Raw genomic sequence first — 22,266 nt, forward strand, 5'->3', positions numbered from 1 at the left:
TCCTTGCTACTGAAAGGGCTCCAAATGAGAGAAGGACCATCGCAGGTAACTGCTGACATGATGAACTGAACAACCTGAAACTCGATCTCCCCCAGGGAACCCCGAAAGCTTGGGAAGAGCAGTTGAAGAGGAATGAGCAATACTTAAATTCTCTTTACTTTCGGCAAAGAGGTTCATTTCCTCCTCTTCAGTTGCTCTTACCAGAGTCCTGAGAGCAGCCTCTGCTGTTCCTGCCAACTGCTGCGACCTGCCGTGGGGGAGATGATGCAGAGAAAAAAATCTCACAGTTTCTCTTCCTCGAAACTGAGGGGAAGGGAGGAAAAAAGGAGAGGAATTCCCACAGGAGAAGAAAACTTATAAATACAGCAACATGAAATGATGCCTGCAGATAAAGAACACCTGTGCCAAAAGACAAGTTAAAGACAGCAGCCAAAACTGGGGCAGATACAATAACACATGCAATTTCTTCCAAAGCTGTCGCAGAAAGAGCCTTGTTTCCTTAAAAGCAAACGGAAATTTACTCTATCAAACCATGGTCGCTATTAAAATCAACACTGAAATACAGCCAGTTATTATTACTGGCATGTGAATTCTGTATCAGGAGACACTATTTTCCTCTCAAAGGAAAGAAAAAGTCAAATACATATGATACAATAATTTGCTTGCTTTTTAAAATTAGAAATATAAAATATTATGTTCACTATTATGTTCTTGTTAGAAATCAAGAACAAGGAACTTAAAATTCTATAAGTGTAAAATTATAATTATTTTATGCTTATCTTCTAGAATACTACCCAGAAAAAAAAAAAAAAAAGGAATGAACTACAGATAAATAAAACAATATGGATGAATCTCAAAGCCATTATGCTAAGAGAAAGAAGGCTTACAAAAAACAATACAGGTTATGTTATATGATTCCATTTATATAAAGTTCTAGAAGTGAAAAAAAAAGAATCTATGGTGGGAAAAAAAACAGAACAATGGTTGCCTCAGGGTGTGGGGGACAGGGATTGACTATGAAGGGACATGAGGAAAACGTCTGGAGGGGTGGCAGCGCTCTCTATCTTGCTAGGAGTCTGGGTTACACAGGTGTGTGCATCTGACAAAACAGTGAAAGCAGGCTTAAGATTTGTATATTTCATTGCATGTAAATTTCATAGCAAGGGAAAAAACACTATAAGCAAATACTGAGCTCTAATTACTGATATGCATGGTCAAGTATTCAGGTGGAAGTACACTGATGTTGACAAATTATTAATACTTGGAAATGCATCAAAAAGTAAGACTGAGAGGAGGATGGACGGATGATAAGTGATGAAGCAAATACAGTAAAATCTAGAATCCAAGTAGTAGGCAGGCAGGTGTTTGCTGTAAAATTCTTTCCAGTTTGCTGTATGTTTGAAGACTTCCGTAGAATAGAGGAAAAATAAATGTACTCATCTATAAATTACAAACAGGTAAGGAAGCTAAGAAAAGGGGGGGATAGAAAAGTGAAAGGCAGAGTGAAAGGGAAAGAACAGTGAGTAAAAGGGAGAAAAGGAGAAGGGGAGTCAGACCAGTATATGAAAGGCCCACAGAGAGCAGCTGAGAGCACGGAAGAACAAACAAGAGCACCCGGGAGGTTCTGAAACGAGGGCTCTGGTCCCTGGGCAGATGTGTCCAGTTTTCACCTTGTCTCTATTAAATGCTAATAAATGTGTTCTATTTAATAAAGGAGCTTTATTCTATCCAGTGAAAAATGAAACGAGAACATAATAGAACAGTTCTAATAAAGTTATATGAAAGGCATTTAAAAGTTAATGTCATTTAATAATTACAACAGGATTTATATATTAAAGTGAGCTTTATTTTTCAAAGTTGTCAGCAGCAATGAAAGTACATAGGATTTAGAACATGATTAACCTGGGTCCAAATCCCAGTTTCACCAGCAAGCAGAAATATGACTTTAGACAAGTTACTAATTTCTCTGAGCCTCAGTTTCCTCATTTATATATGGGAATAACATTACCTCTCTCACAGGGCTATTTTGAGGATTAAATGAGACCATGTATGCACACGGCAACAACTAGCCCAGCACCAGGTACAGCGTAATTATTTAACACAGGTGGTTTTCCTTTCCTCTTATTCTAATAATGCCACCATTAACACAGCTTTGTGACATTTTTGAGCTGTTGGCCAGGTGAAGAAGAGCAAGTGTTCCAGGTTGGGGGAAGAACACAAGCAAAGGGACAGAGAGGGACAACAGGAAACAGGTCTTTTTCTAAAGACTTCTGGAACACAGAGGTTGAGTGTAAGGGTGATGGAGGGAGGATGAAAAGGAATCAGAAAAAAGCTGAGAGGAAGACAAGGCAGGATCATGAAGGGCCTTTTATGCCATGCTAAGCAGTTGGGTCTTTTTCTTCCAGGCAATGGAGAGTCACTTACAGGTTGTCAGTAGAACAGTGACATGATCAGAGTTCTCTTTTAGAAAGAATATTCTGCTGGCTGGCTGCATGGTACAACTCCAGGGACACGACTCACATAGGATGTCAAGAGAAGCAAGACATGGACTAAAAAGCATTATGACTCTGAAATCTTAAGTACCACACCTGAAAACCCTAGTGTAGTTATGATCACCTAAGAAGTCTACAGAATGAGGATAGGACCTGGGACACCAACATTTAAGGGACAAGCAGAACAAAAAGACACCCTAAAGGTAACTGAAGAGGAGATGATCAAAGAGAATCAAATGTGGCAGACAGGGACTGAAAGTATCCACTTCATTTAACAACTAAGAGGCTATTAACGACCTCGTCAAGAACAGGGTCAATCAAATCATGGGAACAAAACCAGATTTTACTAAGCTTACTCTAAAGTGGAGGTAGAGGCTGCAAGTGTGAGGCAAGATCTCAAGAATGGTACAAATGGAAGAGAGAGAGCAGTAAATAAATGGGGACCCACAGCTGAGACGACACGTTAAGCTAGGAAGAGTTTGACAAATAGGGGGAAAGAAGTAGGAAGGATGAGATTCAAGATACAAGCGAGGAAAAGGATAACCAGTGAAGGAGGAAGAATGGGATGCAGATCAGGGTTGGAGGGGTCGGCCTTGGGCAGGAGGATGGCAACCTCATCCAATGAGACAAAAAGAAGAGGAATGTGTGTGCAGGGGTAACTGCCCAGTGTTCTTTATTTTGTCTTTGAAGTAGGAGTTAAGGTTGTCCAAGAATGAATATGGAGAAGGTGAAGCAGGAAACTGAGGAAATTCATGATTATTTCAAAACAAGTTTGTGAAAATGCAAGAGTCACCTGACTATGGGTTTAGTGTATCATTTTCTTCAGGAGGATTCAACAGCCTGGGTTTGTGAATTCACAAGTGGCCGGTCAACAGGGTTGAGATTTTGCCCTCTGAGACTTTCATTCTCTTGTTTGTTCCTTCCTCCATAAATACAATATGTCTCAAGGACCTTCTATGTGCTGGGTCTTGGGGACAATACTAAGAAAGACAAACAGGGCCCCTGCCTTTAGAGTCTTATAATATAAGAGAAAAAACACACAGAACAAAAAATTATAATAGTAATAAGTATTATGTAGAAGATCACAATACCATGGAGAAAAGGTAGAAAGTCTGCCTAACCAAGACTGGAGGCGACAGGGAAGAAGTAACATTTGAGACCTGGAGAAATGGTAGTTGGCTGGGGAAGAAGAGAAGGGAAGAGAGTTTCAGGAGGGAACGTGTATGAAGGCCCTCTAAGGAGCCCTGAAACAGAAAGGACATGCCACTTTGGAAGGCCTGAGAGTTCTATATGCCAAAGTGTAGAGTGTGGCCGGGCTAGTTAGAGCTGTCTACAGATGGGACCAAGTCATGTAGAGTTGGTAAGAATTTGGGATTTGAGTCTAAAAGCAATAGCAATTTGCATTTTTAAAAGACTGCTCTGGCAGTGCTGTGCAAAACAGATTAGAAACAGGCAAGAGTAGATACAAGGAGAACAGTCAGAAAGCATTTAGTAAGAATCCAGGCCAGAGATGATGGTAGTGAGCACAAAGGTGGCAACAGTGAGGAAGGACAACAGAAATCGAACAAAGTAAGTGATACAAAAGAAGTAAAATCACTTAGAACGTATAACCTGAATGTGGCAAATAAGGATGAAGGACGGATGGAGGATCACGTTCCAATTTTTAGTTTGGGAAACTGGATGGTGAGTGGTACTAATCACTGAGAGGGAACCGGTGTGACAGGAAAGCTTTTGATTTTATTTTTAGTCTGTTGAGTTTGAGGAACCTAGGAAGCAACCAAGGAGACAAGTTAAGGAAGCAGCCGAATGCACACATATAGGTCTGGAGCTCAGAAGAGGGCTCTATGGAAATACAAACCTGCGGTCTGTCTACCTACGGCTGACAACAAAGCCACTGCGAGCAGATGAGATCATACAGGGAGAGGGTATAAAGGGAGCAGAGGGCCTAGGGCAGAGTCTTAGAGAACTACTGCTGTAACCCCTGAGTAGAAGGGAGAAGGAAAAGGTGAGAAGGAATGGCCAGAGGAGTAGGAGGGAAAACAGATACCTGGCAGTCAGAAGCCAAGGGAAAAAAAGTGTCTCAAGGAGAGGCAACGGTGTCTACAGCTGAGCGGTCAGAAAGGATGAGTAATAAAAGTGGTGCGACTAACTCAAAGGAGACCACACAGGATGCAGAATGGGTAGGAGGCAGGGAAGCAGAGAGAACCTATTCAAAAAGCTTAACTTAAAATAGGAGGAGGAAATGAGAGAGTGAAAAGGCCAGGGAGGACATACGAAAAACTGTGATGAACTGTGTGATGTGTTGAATCAAGGAATCTAGGACAGGAAGAAAGTGAAGAAGGCAGGGGTGAGTGATAGATTGGGAAGAAAGTGGAGGGCCCAAGGGACAAGAAGTCTTGATAACACTGAAAAAGAGGAGTAAAGGAAGAAAACTGGAATAATAGAAGGGCGAAATGAGAGAGTCAGATGCTTAAGTTCCATTTTCAAAAGTGGAACAAGGACAAGTGATGACAAGGTTTAGCATTCAACCAGTGAGAATGGGGAAAGTTGAAGGAGGGCAAAGTATTAAAGTCCCAGGAATAGATTAAGTCAGGGAAAGGAAAGACAAGGTGTTGTTAGGTGGGATGTTCACATAAACACTCAGGGCATTCAGAAAGATAACAAGATAACAATGCCCTTTTCTCTTAAAGAGAAAAGGACATTGATAAGCCAGGCACCAAAGCCTAAGTCTAATGTAGATGAGATCCCAGAAAGCTGGGTGGTTTACGGTTTTATAATATAGCCAGATATTATGAGCCTCAAAGGAGAAAAGATTTTTAGAAGAAGATGAAAGAGTAATGGTTTGGGATAGGTACCGAGGAGCTAGGAGAATGGCAACCCCACCTCACAACCCATCTGAAGAGGAGGGCAGCTTCTATTCAAGACAGCTGCAGGGCAAGATTTTTGCAGGGAAAAAACTAAAATAGTATTATAAAAAATAATGTGAGGACTGTTATGTGACAAGTTTGGGATTTTTTTTTTGTAAAGACAATAGAAGGAAACTACCTCAACATAACAAAGGACATATATGAAAAGCCCACAGCTGAAATCATATTCAACAGAGAAGACTGAAAGCTTTTCCTTAAAGATCAGCAACAGGGCTTCCCTGGTGGCGCAGTGGCTGAGAGTCTGCCTGCCGATGCAGGGCACACGGGTTCGTGCCCCGGTCTGGGAAGATCCCACATGCCGTGGAGCGGCTAGGCCCGTGAGCCATGGCCGCTGAGCCTGCGCATCCGGAGCCTGTGCTCCGCAACAGGAGAGGCCACAACAGTGAGAGGTCCGCGTACCGCAAAAAAAAAAAAAAAGATCAGGAACAAGGGAAGGATGCCCACTCTTGCCACTTCTATTAAACATAGTACTGGGAATCTTAGCCAGAGCAATTAGACAAGAAAAAGAAATAAAAAGCATCCAAATTGGAAAGGAAGAAGTAAAATTGTTTGCAGATGATGTGATCTTACATGTAGAAAACATTAAAGAGTCCACACAAATAAGCTATTAGAATAAACAAATTCAGCAAAGTTGCAAAAGTTTGCAAAGTTTACAAAATCAAACACAAAAATCAGTTGTGTTTTTATACACTAACAGTGAACAATTCAAAAAGGAAGTTAAAAAAAAAATCCCATTTACGGAACAGGATAAAAAGCCCAGAGATAAACCCACGCACCTATGGTCAATGAATCTATGACAAAGGAGGCAAGGATATACAATGAAGAAAAGACAGTCTCTTCAATAAATGGTGCTGGGACAACTGGACAGCTACATGTAGAAGAATGAAATTAGAACACTCCCTAACACCATACACAAAAATAAACTCAAAGTGGATTAAAGACCGAAACATAAGACTGGACACTATAACACTCTTAGATGAAAACATAGGAAGAACATTCTTTGACATAAATCACAGCAAGATCTTTTTTGATCCACCTCCTAGAGTAATGGATATAAAAACAAAAATAAACAAATGGGACCTAATGAAACTTAAAAGTTTTGGACAGCAAAGCAAACTATAAACAAGACGAAAAGACCACCCTCAGAATGGGAGAAAATATTTGCAAACGAATCAACGGACAAAGGATTAATCTCCAATATATACAAACAGTTCATGCAGCTCTATGTCAAGAAAAAACAACCCAATCAAAAAATGGGCAGAAGATCTAAATAGACATTTCTCCAGAGAAGACAGACAGATGGCCAAGAAGCACATGAAAAGCTGCTCAACATCACTAATTATTAGAGAAATGCAAATCAAAAGTACAATGAGGTATCACCTCACACCGGTTAGAATGGGCATCATCAGAAAATCTACAAACAACAAATGCTGGAGAGGGTGTGGAGAAAAGAGAACTCTCTTGCACTGTTGGTGGGAATGTAAATTGATACAGCCACTATGGAGAACAGAATGGAGGTTCCTTAAAAAACTAAAAATAGAATTACCATATGACCCAGCAATCCCACTACTGGGCATATAACCAGAGACAAACATAATTCAAAAAGACACATGCACCCCAATGTTCACTGCAGCACTATTTACAATAGCCAGGTCCTGGAAGCAACCTAAATGCCCATCGACAGGCGAACGGATAAAGAAGATGTGGTACATATATACAATAGAATATTACTCAGACATAAAAAGGAACAAAATTGGGTCATTTGTAGAGATGTGGATGGACCTAGAGACTGTCATACAGAGTGAAGTAAGTCAGAATGAGAAAAACAAGTATCGTATATTAATGCATATATGTGGAATCTAGAAAAACGGTACAGATGAACTGGTTTGCAAGGCAAAAATAGAGACACAGATGTAGAGAACAAACATATGGACACCAAGGGGGGAAAGCAGGGGCAGGGGTACTGGTGGTGGGATGAATTGAGAGATTGGGATTGACAGGTATACACTGATATGTATGAAATAAATAATAAGAACCTGCTGTATAAAAAATAAAATAATTCAAGAAAAAGGGGAAAAAAAATTTTTAAATCCCATTTACCATAGCACTGAAAAGAATAAAATATTTAGGAATAAATATTTTAACCAAGGAGGTGAAAGACTTGTATACTAAAAATGCTAAAACACTGCTGAAAGAAATTAAAGAAGACACAAATGAATGGAAAGACATCCCATGCTCATGGATTGGAAGGCTTAATATTGTTAAAATGTCCATACTGGGCTTCCCTGGTGGCGCAGTGGTTGGGAGTCCACCTGCCGATGCGGGGGACACAGGTTCATGACCCAGTTCGGGAGGATCCCACATGCCGCGGAGTGGCTGGGCCTGTGAGCCACGGCCGCTGAGCCTGCGCGTCTGGAGCCTGTGCTCCACGGTGGGAAAGGCCACAACAGTAAGAGAACCGCGTACCGCAAAAAAAAAAAAAAAGACATACTACGCAAAATGAGCTACATATTCAATGTAATCCCTATCAAAATTCTAGTGGCATTTTTGAAAAAATAGGAAAAACCATCCTAAAATGCATATGGAATCTCAAAGGGCCCTGAATAGCCAAAAGAATACTGGAAAAGAACAAAGTTAGAGGCCTATCACTAATTTCAAAACATATTACAAAGCTACAGTAATTAAAACAGTATGATACTGGCATAAAGATAAACATATAGATCAGTGGAACAGAACAGAGAGCCCAGAAATAAATTCTCACATATATGATCAAATGATGTTTGACAAGGGCACCTAGGAGACACACTGGGGAAAGAACTCGAAATGGATTAAAGACCTAAACCTAAGACCTAAAACTATAAAACTCCTAGGAAAAAAACATAGCGGGGAAGCCTTTTGACACTGGATTTGGCAATGATTTCTTAGATGTGACACCGAAAGCAAAAACAGACAAATGGAATTACATCAAGCTTAAAAACTTCTGTGTAGGGGCTTCCCTGGTGGCACAGTGGTTGAGAGTCTGCCTGCCGATGCAGGGTACACGGGTTCGTGCCCCGGTCCGGGAAGATCCCACATGCCGTGGAGCGGCTGGGCCCGTGAGCCATGGCTGCTGAGCCTGCGCGTCCAGAGCCTGTGCTCCACAACGGGAGAGGCCACAATAGTGAGAGGCCTGCATACCACAAAAAAAAAAAACAACTTCTGTGCATCTAAGGACAATCAACAGAGAGAAAAAGGTCAATCTATGGAATAGAAGAAAATATTTGCAAATCATGTATCTCATAAAAGGTTAAAGAACTCCTACAACTCAACAAATAACCTGATTTTTTTTAATGGGCAAAAAACTTGAACAGACATTTCTCCAAATAAGATAAACAAATGGCCAGCAAACATGTGAAAAAACGCTCAGTATCACTAATCATTAAGAGAAACGCAAACGAAAACCACAGAATGCCATATTGCACCCATTAGGATGGCCAATATCAAAAAAAAAAAAAAAAAAACCCAGAAAATAACAAGTGTTGATAAGGATGTGGAGAAATTGGGATTGCCAAATGGTGCAGCCACTATGGAAAACAGTATGGAGTTTCCTCAAAAATTTTAAAATAGAAATACCATCTGATCTAGCAATCCCACTTCTGGTTATATACCCAAAAGAATTAAAAACAGGATGTTACAGCCATATCTGCATACCCAAGTTCAATGTAGCATTACTCTCAATATCCAAGAGGTGGAAGCAACCCAAATGTCCATCAACATATAAACAGATAAAGAAATGTGGTATATACATACAATGGAATATTATTCAGCCTTAAAAAAAGAAGGAAATCCTGCCATATGCTACAACGTCAATGAACCATAAGGACATTATGCTAAGTGAAATAAGCCAGTTACAGAAGACAAGTACTACATGATTCCACTCATACGAAGTATCTAAAGCAGTCAAACTTACGGAAACAGAAAATAGAATGGTGGTTGCCAGGAGCTGGAGGGAGGAGGAAATGGGGAGTTGTATTCAGTGGGGATAAAGTTTCCATTTTGCAAGATGAAAAAGTTCTAGAGATCTGCTGTACAGCAATATGAATATATTTAACACTACTGAGTGTACACTTAAAAATGGTCAAGGTGGTAAATTTTCTTTTAGTGTTTTTTTACCACAATTTTTTAAAAGGGGGAGGGAGGGGTGCTAAATAGCACCAGAGCATGTGGAGAGAAGTCTGAGAAAAGGAAGCTATGCAGGACAATGGGGGGTTGCATTCTGAGTAGTAACCTTGAATGTCAAGGGTAGAGACCGAGCAAATGATGCCTCCAGCCTCCTGCTACACTTCTAGTTCAAGCTGTTTCAGATCCAACTGAGAATGAGGCCTCCGACGTGCCACAGACTTAATGGGCCTTTTTTAAAGTCTCAAGACTATGCTGGCGAGAAATTATTATGGTACCTTAAAGACATCCTGAACAGGGGACACGGTTATTTCCTCACATCTTCACCCAGCAGTAGCAATGGCAATAATCCGCAGCAGGTGGGAGGTTCTCCCGCCTTAAGCCAGCTGTGGCCTGGACTGGGTGCTCCTAAATAGGAAATCCTGGCTCCTACCCTGGCAGGAGGTAGAAGGAGCCTTTCCTCGAGGGCTTAAATGTTACGGCTCAAATTTGCCATAAAATGTTTCTGAAAGACCCGAACGAACTTTTTGGCCAGCCCAGTAGTTTGAAAAGGGAGGAAAAGCCAAACATTATATGCTCCGTACACAATTTGTTAAAACATTTCCTCTGCCCTTCTCTTTTTCATATATTAAAATTTTAAGATTCTTAGGTCTGTTCTTTATACGCTAGCTAATGGAATTCAAGTGCTTAGCCTTGAGAAGACTTAGAAAGAAAAGGGGGGAATGTTCCATCTTCTCCACACCTACAAAAAGTAGACACCATGAGCATCATAAATTATCTCTGATAGTGGTGAATTGAGAACGTTCACAGAAGTACCAGTGTGACTCTCCTTTCCAAAGTGGAGACTTCCATTATAAAGCCTGTTCAGTTTTCTGTTTAACAAAGCAGTTATTCGGGACACTCGGATGTCAGAGAATGTTGCTATATATTTAAGACGTAGCCCTGAATTCCCAAAAGACTGCAATTTGATCGGCTCTCTTAGTAATCTGTGTAACTTTTATATAAAAGCTGTTTATTTAAATCTTATTACCATGTGAATCCAGAAGAGGAGTCTGGCACCTTCTTCTCCCCACAGACCTGAAGGGCTAATAAAACCCAAGACTGCCTGGAATTCCTTATTCAAACAAAGGGTCTGAAAGTCTAAGTTTCATTTAAATGAACTAATGGGTTCATTAGTTTTGTTGTTGCTAATGGGTTAGATGAGGAAAATCACAGGGGTTGCAGGTAGCAGACTCAGTGTCTAGCAATGGGCACTATTAGAGATCAAGAGACCATAGCGGAAAACGGAAGGACCACCCAAGGACACGTGTGAGTTCCAACCCTCTACTATTACTAGGGAAGTCCCTTGTCTCTGTCTAGGCGGCCCTCAATTTCTCCCCGTTCTGATCTCGCTGCAGTAATCTGTGTCCACTGAAGTACGAGTGTTAATAGCTCTATACAGTTTCCATCTTTCAGAACTGGGTACAACAAGAAGCCTTTGTCTTTGAGGTTTTAACATTTGCTTTCCTTTTACAACACACTGTATTACAGAGACAAGCACAGCTAAACAGGATTTTAACCGTAGGCCCTTTTGAACTGTTTTGTTGTTGCATGTGAAGGAGGGGGGTATGGGGGCTGTCAGATATTTACCAGTGTTTTCCATAGAGCCAGTGGCCTCCCCATGTCATCAGGCAGATCCCAGCTGTAGTTTTTTTCCAATGATTTCGAAGTGTTTTAAAGAACACAGTCATCTTCTCTTAGGGATTTGCTAGATTAGTAGAGGCAGAAAAGAAAAAAATATAATTGTCCAAGGGAATCGTGCAGAGTCCCTATGACTGTCTTCGGTTCTTTCATCCTCTCCATGTTTTCCTTCCTCCCTCCTTTTCCTTCCTAGTTACATCACCTTCATCTCCTCACCCACCCACCCACCTACTCTTTCTTTCTTTCTTTCTTTCCTTCCTTCCTTCCTTCTTTCTTTCTTTCTTTCTTCACTTCTTTCCACCTAAACTACACTTTTTTCTTCTCTCATCACTTTTTCTTAGAAGGAAGGGGGAGAGAAGCAGGAAGAGAAGAAGGGAATTCTAGGTGTCCTGTCTTTGCTTTCTCCTTACAGTCATTATATTGCTATTTAAGAGTATCTGCTTATCTGGGAATTCCCTGGCCGTCCAGTGGTTAGGACTCGGCACTCTCACTGCCAGGGCCTGGGCTCGATCCCTAGTCGGGGAACTAAGATCCCGCAAGCCATGCAGCACGGCCAGAAAAAAAAAAAAAAAAAAAAAAAAAAAAAGGGTTTTAAAAAAAAAAAAAAAAAGAGTGTCTGCTTATCCATTATATATAAAGTGTATATCATCAAATTAGTAATCAAACTAGTAATGTAAAGGGATTATTCAAAATAGGAGAAAACACTAGGCCCTCAATAGAACATTCACAGAAAACTCAATGAAGAGGAAATGCACATAGCTCTGTAAAAATGCTCAACTGCCTGAGTAATCAAAGACATGCAAATTACAAAGAACTATCACTATTCACCTATAAAATTACCAAAATTTTTAAATGATTATACTCACTGATGACAAAATGAGATAGACACACACTCCTATACGGAAGGCAAACTAGCATAACTTTACTCAAAAACAAAGCGACCATATAAACCTATTCTGTTTCTTTTCGTCACAGCACTTATCCTGTGATGATCCTTATGTGCTAGTTTGTTTATTAACTTACCCCCCTGGAATGTAAACTCCGTGAGAGTAAAGATTTTTGACTGTTCTGGTCACTGCAGTATCCTTGTGTCTAAAATAAAACCTGGCACATAACAGCCATTCGGTAAATAACTGTTGAATGTGATGGGGTTCAAGACATGCTACCCCAAAATATGGCACCTTGGCAGAGTGGATATTTTAAGAGGAAGGAGTTCAGGGAAATGGCAGAAGCAGGAAGGTCACCCTGCCCACCTGCCCACCTTGCCCTTCTTCCCTGAAACAGATCATAAAACCCTCCAGTGAGAGGTGCCTGCCCTATACCCAGCAGGAAGGATCCATTTGTCTTCAAAGAAAAAGGGATGCCAAGAAGAATCCTAACACACAGGGCTTGCTGTTTCCCATTTGCTCTAATTACCTCACACCCTTCACCCTATCACGCTCCTCCACGACTGTCTAAAATAAAATACTCGGGCCTGTTTCCTTGGGTCTTCATTTCTCTATGAAGGCTCTCGTATCATGTAAAACATATTGAGTAAACCTGTATGCTTTCCTCCTGTTAATCAGTCTTTGTCAGTCTAATTTCCAGACCTAGCTAGGGACCCTATGAAGGTTAAGGAACACTTTTCCCCCCACTACATTAAATTTTTTTTCACTAAGAATTTTTGTTGATGTGGAAAAAACTAAAAATATAATGTTAGGTAAAATTAGCAGGATTAAAAAGCCTTATGGAATTGGTATTTACCAATTATGTTCAAACATGAATATAAATGAAAAAAAAATACCAGTAGAAATAAACACACAGAAACTTTAAGGAATTCCCTCTTGATTGTGAGAAAATGGGTGACATATATTTTACATCTTAAATTGAAATGTATTTTCTAAATTTTCTAAAAATAAATTATTTTCTAAACAGATACAGCAAATTTTTATGACTTTGTGTGCATGAGGTAAACAGACCAAGAAAAAAAAAAATCTTCAGCTTTTGGTGAAGATTCTAGTTCTTTTATTACTCCCTTTAACCACGAAGACTCTCTTCTTGACCTAACTTTAATCAGGCTCCTCTGAGCTCTGCTGGACAAGGCCCTAGCTTGGGCTTCCCTCTCCGCCCTTGTAGAATCCAGTTGGAGCAAGAATCCCACTTAGTTTAGTGAAAATCCCCCACCTCCACCGTTGGTATCTGACCACCCTGGATATCTTATCACCCTGGTCTGCCTTCAGCAAGAACTCTACTGAGTCAGCCTAACAAGAATTCCCCTTAACCCTGATGTTCCCTCTTAGTAATTTTCCATCCACTGATGCCCACCCTGCCCCTTGGCTATAAACCCCCATTTGTCCTCACTGGAGTCAGAGTTGAGTTCAACCTCCTTCCCCCACTCTAAGACCACCACTGCAGTGGTCTCTACATCCACCCAGATGCCTCTTCCTACCCTTGAGTAAAGTCTGCCTGACCATTCTTCAACAAGTGTCACTACATAGTTTTTTCTTTAACACTACCATTGCTTAAAATTCCTCTCGAGGCCAGACACATCCTTATCACCAGCAACAATGAAGCCAGTGCCCAGAAGCCCACCTGCCTGTGAATCAGAGCCACAGTCCAGGATGGTACATAAAGGAACCCAAAGGCACATGTGATGATTAGATGCCTCCCCATCGCACCCTAAAGCACGCGTTCATTCAGCATGCTAGACTCTGTGCTGGGTGCTAGGCAGAGAAGCACAAGCCTCTATTCTCAAGTGCTGGCAACTGTTAAACCCACAAGTGCAAAACAATTACACAATTTATGATTGTAATACAGTGGGAAGGATGTTGAGGGGTAAGTCATAGCTCTGTCAGAAGCCACAAGAATGACCCAGTGTAGACTGGAGGTGACACGGTGGTCCACGGTTGGCGGAAGTCTTCCCAGAAGGCGTGACATTTACCCTGGGTCTTGGAGAATGAGGAGTACCAAATGAGACGCTAAAGAGATTGACGTGCATAAAGGCATGAATGATAGCAAGGTATGTTCAGGGAAACACAGGTGGGTAGTCAGGTATAAAGAGCAGTGTAAATATGGAAGGTGAGAACAAGGCCTCTCAAACTCTAGTGTAAAACTTGTTAAAATGCAGATTCTTGGGCATTACCCCCTGAGATTCTGACTTGTTCTGGTTGGGCTGTTAGTGAAACCGAGCAGGACCCTGTGGGGCTCCTGGGCACGAAAGCCTTTCTGTGTCTCCCATTTCTAGACTTTCCGAGTTCCAAAGGGCAGGTTCAAACAGTTGCTAATCAGGGAAGGGAAGGGATACAGAGACAAGGGAGGAACAGTCAAAACACAGTAGTGCAGCCTTGGGGCAGGGTCCTGGTTCCACCTCAAAGGATACACATAACAATATCTTTGAGCTCTTCCACAGAACTAAAACCCCCAACAAATGGAAGATGGTAACTACTTGATGAAGCAATCTTCATTTAAGAGAGGTCACAGCTTAATAACCTCGAGAATCACAGAAGCTCATCAGAAGACCACCTGAGGCCAGATTAAAGGAACGCAGGCCCTGCGCACACCCTGAGCCTTATAAGCAAGCCCGCCCTTGAACCATTGCTATAAAACTCCTCACCAAATCCCCCTGGGTTGGGACACACAGTTTTTGAGGGCATGAGCCTGCTGTGTCCCTCTCTGCCTGGCAAAGCAATAAAGCTATTCTTTTCTACTTCACCCAACACTGTCTCCAAGATTCAATTCGGCACCAGTGCACAGAGGCCGAGTTTTTGGCATCATCATCTTCATTATTAATGAGTACTCCCATGTTTCTAGTGGAGGTCAGCACCACACTTTGAGAAATAGTAGTCTGGAGACAAAGGATGGGGAAGGTCGGGGAGGTTCAGAAAAGATCAGGAAGGACCTTGACTCCACGCTGAAGACTTTGGATGTTACATTGAAAATGATGAAAAACCTTGAAGGGATTTAAGCAAGTGAGTGATAGGATCACATTTGGACTGTAGAAAGATCACTTTGTAGCAGAATGGAAAATGGGCTGGAAGAAGCTGAGCTAAAAGCTACAGAGAGCCAGTAGCAAGTTCTACCACAATCTCTAGGCACATAACGAAGGAAGAAGCAAAGGAGACAGAGAGAGGATAGATGTGGCAGATCTTTAGAAAATAGAATCTAGCAGCCATTGGTGATCAACTGATTGTAGGAGGTGAGAGAAGAGGAACCAAGCCAGTTTTGTACTTGGGCAACTTACTGAATAGTGATTTCAATCATGAGAGTTGGATTGTAGGTTCATGAAGAAAGTGTTGGAGATATTGAGTTTGAGATGCCTGTGGGGCAGCCAATGGAAATGATCAGTGGATGTCTGGACTTAGCAGTCTGAAGCCAGGAGAAATTGTCTGGATGGAAGATATAGATTTGGGACTCATCAGTGTGAAGGAGATAAAGTTGGAGTACAGGTAAAATATCCAAGGCAAGGACAGAAGTTAGAGAACAATCTAACAGTCGTTAAGAGTCTGTTGTAAGGCCACCCATGACCCACTGGAACTCCCTTTGTGTCCATGGGTCTGCATATTACAAAACTACTGTGGAAACATGCAGGCAACCTAGTGTAGTGGAAAGAGCGCTGGTCCAAGGGTCTTGAGGCCTAGATTCTAGTCCTACTTTTGTTACTTACTGGCAGTGAGAGCCTGGGTAAATCATTTAACCTGTCTCTATGTTCTCATTAGTAAAATGAGGATACACCTGCTCTGCGTAACTCATTTGGCTGCGAAGATCACATCTGATGGGGCTGTGAATGCACTTTCCTCCTTAGTAAAATGAGGACACACCTGCTCTGCTTAACTCATTTGGCTGTAAAGTTCACATCTGTGAGGGGTATAGATGCACCTTGTAAATTTTTCCGGATTTAAGTCATCATCAAATATGTAATATATTAGCTAGCAGTGTATATGCCTTCTAAGTACCCAACAGAACTCTTATTCCCCAATCTCAGTAAAAACTTAAATTTCTACTGAAAAAATAAAATGTGGCACATAATAGCCATTCGATAAATAACTGTTGCATGTCTCGTCCGAAATGCATGGGTTTCGGTTTTTTTTCCCCAAGAACTCCCCAATTCTGATTGTATTCGACCCTCCTCACCATGAGGCGGGGCTTTTCTCACGAGACTTGGGACCCCACAATGGGCAGGTTCTGTCTGTGCATCTCTAGCAAACAAAACCTTGTAAAGCACCTGGAATGAACGAACCAATCAACCAATCCATCAAGCGATCAGCAACCATTCGCCCCATTTTGCAAATGAGTTAGCTGAATCGCTCCCCCCAGCTCCAAGAGAAGTGGGTAAGGGTCACGCAAGTTCAAGGCAGCTCTGGGGCTAGACCCCAGGCCACCAGCCTCCCGCAGCGGCACCAGGAACCCCGCCGTCCGCAGGGAGCCCTCCCCCCGCAGGGAGCCCTCCCCGCGCGGTTCCGTCCGGCCCTCGCTCGAACCCTCCGCCCGCACCCGGGTCGCGACGCCCACCCCACGCCCCGGGGCCCTCCCCGCCCGCCCGGGCGGGGTCCCCGAGCCCCGCTCCCGGCTCCCCGCCCCGACACTGCAGCACTCACCAAGACGGGTCCAGCGCGCAAGCTGCCTTTCCTGTGTGCTCGCTCAAGATTCCCCTGCTCTTTGAAGGGAAACCGCTGCCGCCGCCCTTGGGTTCCGCAGCGGGTTCCTGGCGCGCAAGGAGGGTGCGGTTTGCAGCGGCCGCCCGAGGCGCGCCGGTGTGTCTGTGTGTGTGTGGGGGGGGGGGGGGGCGGTGCCTTCAGTTTTCGATCGCTCATTTATTCATCCATTCAGCCTTATCATCCATCCCTCTGTCGCTCAACAATATTTTATGGAAAGCCTACCGAGACAAACACTGTTTTAGGACCTGGCACTAAATCGGAGAATAACTAAATGAACAGGGCAATTTCAGGTAGTGCTATGTACCACGAAGAAAACGAAAACAGGTGATAGAAAAGGAGTGGGGTGGGGGGAGAACTATTTTAAGTTAGGCCTCTCCGAGTAAGGGGCAATTAACCTGAGACCTGAAGGCGAGAAGGCGCAGGTCAAGCAAAGATCCAGAGGAAAAGAGAACCTGAAGGAGGGCACGGCCAGTGCAAAATCTGTAAAGCCTGAGGCAGCTTACCAAGTCGGGGGCCAGTGCGAGTGAAGCAGAGACAACTAAGCAATAAGAGGTAGCGATGAAGCCGGAGGGGTGGGCAAGACGGGCCATGGTGAAGACGTTATATGGAATGGGATGGGAAGACCCTGAGAGGATTCAGTCAGGGGAATGACCTGATCTGGTTTGCATTTTAAACACCTCTGGCCACAGTGTAGCGAATAGATTCTAGAGAGCCAGAGAGCTGCAGAGAAGCCAGGGCCCATGCTGACCACCAGAGGGCAGTTCTAATTCTCTGTCCGCCTCCCACAAGTTCCCCCACTCGCACGTGTGCTGTGGGGACCATACCAGTCAGTCAAGGTTTCTTACTTTTCTTCTCCCATCCATCATTGGATCAACCAACATTTGCTGAGTGCTGCGCATGCGCTAGGCACAGGGGATGCACTCCTGTGCAGCACCCACCCCCGCCCATTGTCCCTGCCCTCATACAGCTTGCAGTCTAGTTTCCCCATTTACTGCATAAAGACACGCATCCTTACTATCGCCCCCCCAGATGAATGTTTTAAGAGAAATGAGAACCACCGACGAGATTATGGTGCAGCAAAGCATACTCGGTCGGGTTCTAATCCTCAGGACCCCACACTACCAGTAGGGTGAACTTCCTAGCCCTTCCACCTGTCAATTAGGAGACTGGATCACCGTAAAAAAAAATCTCTTCTAGCTATAAGATGTTGTGATATTCTAGGTATGAGAGACAGTTATTTTCAACTCTCCTTTTCCAACCATCTAAAACATTTGCATTTGATAATGAGTTGCTGAACTCCTTGCCTGCAGGCTATAAAAATCTGCAACTTGATGCTGCATGGTCCAACGGGCAGACTAAGCTTTAGGGTTTCAGCAAAGTGAGAAAAGTTTGGCTTAAATGAATTTTCCATAATTTTCCAATCAGAAAATGAAGAAATATAGAAAGAAGCTTTTTCTTAAAATATATATCTATACTTTATATATAGATGTGTATTTTGTGTATGTATACTTTTTATATATGTATATCTTTTCTTGTTGTTTTAGGGCTGATTTTATTTTTGTTTTGGATTACACAGTGACAGGGAGCTCTACACTCATTTCTGTCTTTAGGGTCAACAAAGAACAGAATCCAGTCTCGCTGGGACACCTGCATCACGTGTGGATGTGATCCGGCCACGCTGAATGTGCTCGTGTGCATGCTGGCCTGTGAGCGCCCCTGTGAGGACAGCTGTGCAAGCATGGCCGTGTATCTGCGCACACGGTGCGGATAGTGTTATGGCAGTGAAAAGAGGCCTCCCTCTGTGGTCTGTGACTTATTGGCGCAATTGGACGAGAGCATAGCACTGCCCAGGCTGCAGATGGGCATTTAGTGTGGTCTTTACGCTGCACTTAGCCAGTGCGGGAAGGCAGCACTGTCCAGTAGGTAAATGTATTTGCACCTTTGGAACCAGGTGCCTGGACTGGAATTCCAGCTCTGCCACATACTAGCTGAGGGAGTTGAACAATACCTTTCATTTCTTTGTACCTAAGTTTCTATAATGATGATGATAATAACTGTGTCTACTTCAATGGATTGTCATGAGGAGTAAATGAGTCCATACACGTAAATCCTTTAGAAAAGTACATAGAACAGAGTTAACACTCAATAAATACTTGTGGTGTTTTTGTTTTTGTTTTTTTCCTGTAGCCACTGCCTAAACCTCAAGCAACTACCAGCTAACCAGAAAATCCCTGGGATCCACCAGGTACCCTGGAAGGAAGAATATGTATTTGGCAAAACTGGGATGAGCTGAGAGTTTCAAGCCCACCGGGAGCAGGCCATCCGTGCACATGGATGGGGTGCTAGTCGGCCAGGGCGAGAATTCTGAGTACCGACCCCTCCGCAATCCACCCCCCAGGGTCACTGAAGACAGGAGACAGGAACGTTAACTCACAGAGGGCTGATGCCAAAGAACCAGGGCTGGGATGAGATTTCAGATCCCCTGTTCAAAACGGAGGTCACAGCTTTGACTCTCCCAAAGCTCCGGGGAGAGGGCGTGAGGGTCTCACCGGAAGGTAACATCTGGATGGGGTTGAGCTGTGGGAAAAGAAAACTCTGGTTTTATTTGAGTTAGAGCCACGCACTGTTGAAAAGCTCAGGCATCACAAGGCAGATGCCCAGAATGCCTGTCGAGAAGGGTGACAGGCCTCTGCCACCAGGGAGAAAAGAGCACCCCGCGGGGGAGGCAGTCCCTCCAGGGAAGGGAGAACAAGGGCGTGTGGAGGGTCGTGTGTCTCACAGCCCACCTCACTCAGGACTAGTCGAGTCGTGTTCATGAGACCATTAGGGAATATTTGTTAGTTTTCTTTACTTTATTTCTTTAATATGAAGGCTTTAATTCATTGTGGCCAGTGTGGCAGTAATTGGGAATGTTGGTGTCAGGCTGTTGAGTTCCCAGCAGAGAAGTCTCCCAGGTTTTTATCTGGATTCTCAGACTAGAGAAAATAAGACATCTCCGCAAGATAAAGCCTCAGAATTACATCTGCAAAAGAGAGGAGTGTAGCCATGGTGTGGGGCATGTCTCTGAGACAGACCTTTGTGTTCCCTCCTTAAATTGCACGTTTGTATAAACAGGAACAATAGGTCATATGGCTCAGATAGGTCACCTGCAAATGGGAAAATACCTGCATAAAAATGGGAGTGAGCCATAAATTCATCTCTGAGGAATTAACTGTACCCATCACACGACACATGTATTTCCTGACACTGTAAAGCATTATTGAAGCAGCCCATTTATTTTTGAAATGATATAATTTATGCTATTAATATTTTTGCTGTAGAAACTGCCCTGTTTTGGCCACATTGGTTAAGCCAATGATTGCCCCTTCGTATCCTTTCTAGAGGCACACAGTTGTAAATAAATAAGTGAAGGATTATCCCTGTTTCAGATGTAGAAAACAGATGGACGGATGCCGGGGTTGGGGGGGGAAGGGGGAGGTGGGATGAATTGGGAGATTGGGATTGACATATATACACTACTATGCATAAAAAAGATAACTAATGAGAACCTACGGTAGAGCACAGGGAACTCTACTCAATGCTCTGTGGTGACCTAAATGGGAAGGAAATCCAAAAAAGAGGGGATACATGTATACGTATAGCTGATTCACTTTGCTATACAGCAGAAACTAACACAACATTGTAAAGCAACTATACTCCCCCCCACCAAAAAAAAAGATCAGAAATTGAAAAAAAAAAAAAAACATTATCTGTGTTTACAGAAGTTAACCCCACCCACATCCTGTGGGGGGATAGAGTGGAAGCCACATCCTACACATGTAGTCTGTAAGGTCACAAATGACACTAAAACATGGAAACCTCTCAGAGGCTCTTTTCAGGCATCATGACCAGGGCTGAGCAGTGGACATGGAGATGCGCCACCTGGATCCCCCTTCAAGGAAAGACCTGCTGTCCCAGCTGCCAGGAGCACTGTGCTAGACAGCCCCTGCAGGGGCAGCCTCCATGCAGCGAGCCATCTTAACCAGTGTCACGCCCTTCTGGAAGTGACCCACATCTAATGACCTGACCCAGGAGAAAGTACAACAGCTTTGTCACTTTAGACCCAAATAAGACACCTCTGACCAGTTATCCTAGCCCCAGAGCTCCTCATGGGGTCAGCTGCAGCTGTCAGGCTGCATCATAGCTCGGCTTCTCCCTCTACTCCATCCTGCTTCCTTCTCTCCCTTTTTGCAGGTGTTGATTCTGAACGCTAAACACTGTATGCCAGACAGCGTAATAACCCCCCCCCAAAATGTCCGTGTCCATCCCCAGAACCTGTGAATACTCTGTAGATGTGTTTAAGTTAAGGATCTTGAGATAGGAAGAGTATCCTGCATTATCCAGGTGGACCCAGTATAATCCCAAGGATCTTTATAAGAAGGAGACCAGAGATCAGAGAGAGAGAAGATGTCGCTCTGCTGGCTTCGAAGGTGGAAGAAGGGGTCACAAGCCAAGGAACGTAGGCAGTCTCCAGAATCTGGAAAAAGTAAGAAAATAAGTTCTCCTTTAGAGCCAGAGAGCACACGGCCCTACAGACCCATTTTAGGTTTCTGACCTTCAGAACTGTAGGATAAGAAATGTGTGTTGTTTTAAGCTACAAAGTTTGTGGTAATTTGTTACAGCAGCCAATAGGAAATTAATACACACTGTCATAGAATATGCTTCCTGGAGAATCCAACCTACACAGGTTGATATTTCAATACTTTCAGTGAATCAAAATTAAAACTAAATTACTTTTCTGTCTGCCATTTTGTTTGTTTAGGGCCATTTGTGCGATCCCTCACCCATCCCCAGAGCAAACCTGCAGTGCCCCCTTTCCTTCTCTCTGCTCATCCAAATCACATCCTTCCTGCCGCCTTTCCTGAGAGCTACACCCCTGTTGATCTACCCCTTTCTCGAACAAGGGTAATGTTTTTAGTCTGCATCTTTCACTTCAGCCATTAATCATGTACAAAAATAGGACAAATGGGCGACATCAGAGTTAATGAGGGAATCCTGGTATGCATTCCTCTAGGTATGCGTAGAGGTTGCAGTTTTTGGAGACCTACACCAGCTCTACTCTCTTCCAAACTCTATTTTACTAGGATGTACACAGATCCCAAAATAATCAGGCTCCATTGCTAGCCAGCCTTGAATGGTTTCCTGCAGCCCAGCAGAAATCTGACACTCTGGCTTAGGCAGCCCCAAGACCTTCTGTTAGTCAAGGACTGGAGCCTGGTGCTCTCTCATAGTTAGGGAGAGTCCTGGAAATTTTCCTCTGCTGGTCCATGACGAGCATCTCTAGTTCCAGAGAAGAAGACTCAGGTCTGACGCCACAGGCCTTAGATGCCTGCAGCA

General features: G+C 43.2%; 1 protein-coding gene across 10 annotated transcripts in view; it reads right to left on the reverse strand.

The window, feature by feature from the left end:
* AGK (acylglycerol kinase) overlaps nucleotides 1–16,863 on the reverse strand; it is an 86,572-nt gene extending 69,709 nt beyond the window's left edge. For 2 of the 10 annotated variants that reach the window (XM_027101709.1, XM_027101698.1), the window contains exons 1-2: nucleotides 16,367–16,701; nucleotides 11,207–11,324 (exon numbers count right to left, since the gene is read on the reverse strand). In XM_027101709.1, coding sequence (XP_026957510.1) covers nucleotides 11,207–11,307 — 101 coding nt within the window. In that variant the 5' untranslated portion in view covers nucleotides 11,308–11,324; nucleotides 16,367–16,701. Of the gene's footprint in view, nucleotides 1–11,206; nucleotides 11,325–15,476; nucleotides 15,688–16,366; nucleotides 16,704–16,830 lie in introns of those variants that run through there. The other 8 variants (XM_027101699.1, XM_027101706.1, XM_027101705.1 and 5 more) reach the window with 8 other exon arrangements.
* Nucleotides 16,864–22,266: the final 5,403 nt, after the last annotated feature.

Source organism: Aethalodelphis obliquidens, unplaced genomic scaffold, assembly GCF_003676395.1.
Source record: "Aethalodelphis obliquidens isolate GAN/ISIS:26980383/991018 unplaced genomic scaffold, ASM367639v1 scaffold5, whole genome shotgun sequence".
In the NCBI taxonomy this organism is placed as follows: Eukaryota; Metazoa; Chordata; class Mammalia; order Artiodactyla; family Delphinidae; genus Aethalodelphis; species Aethalodelphis obliquidens.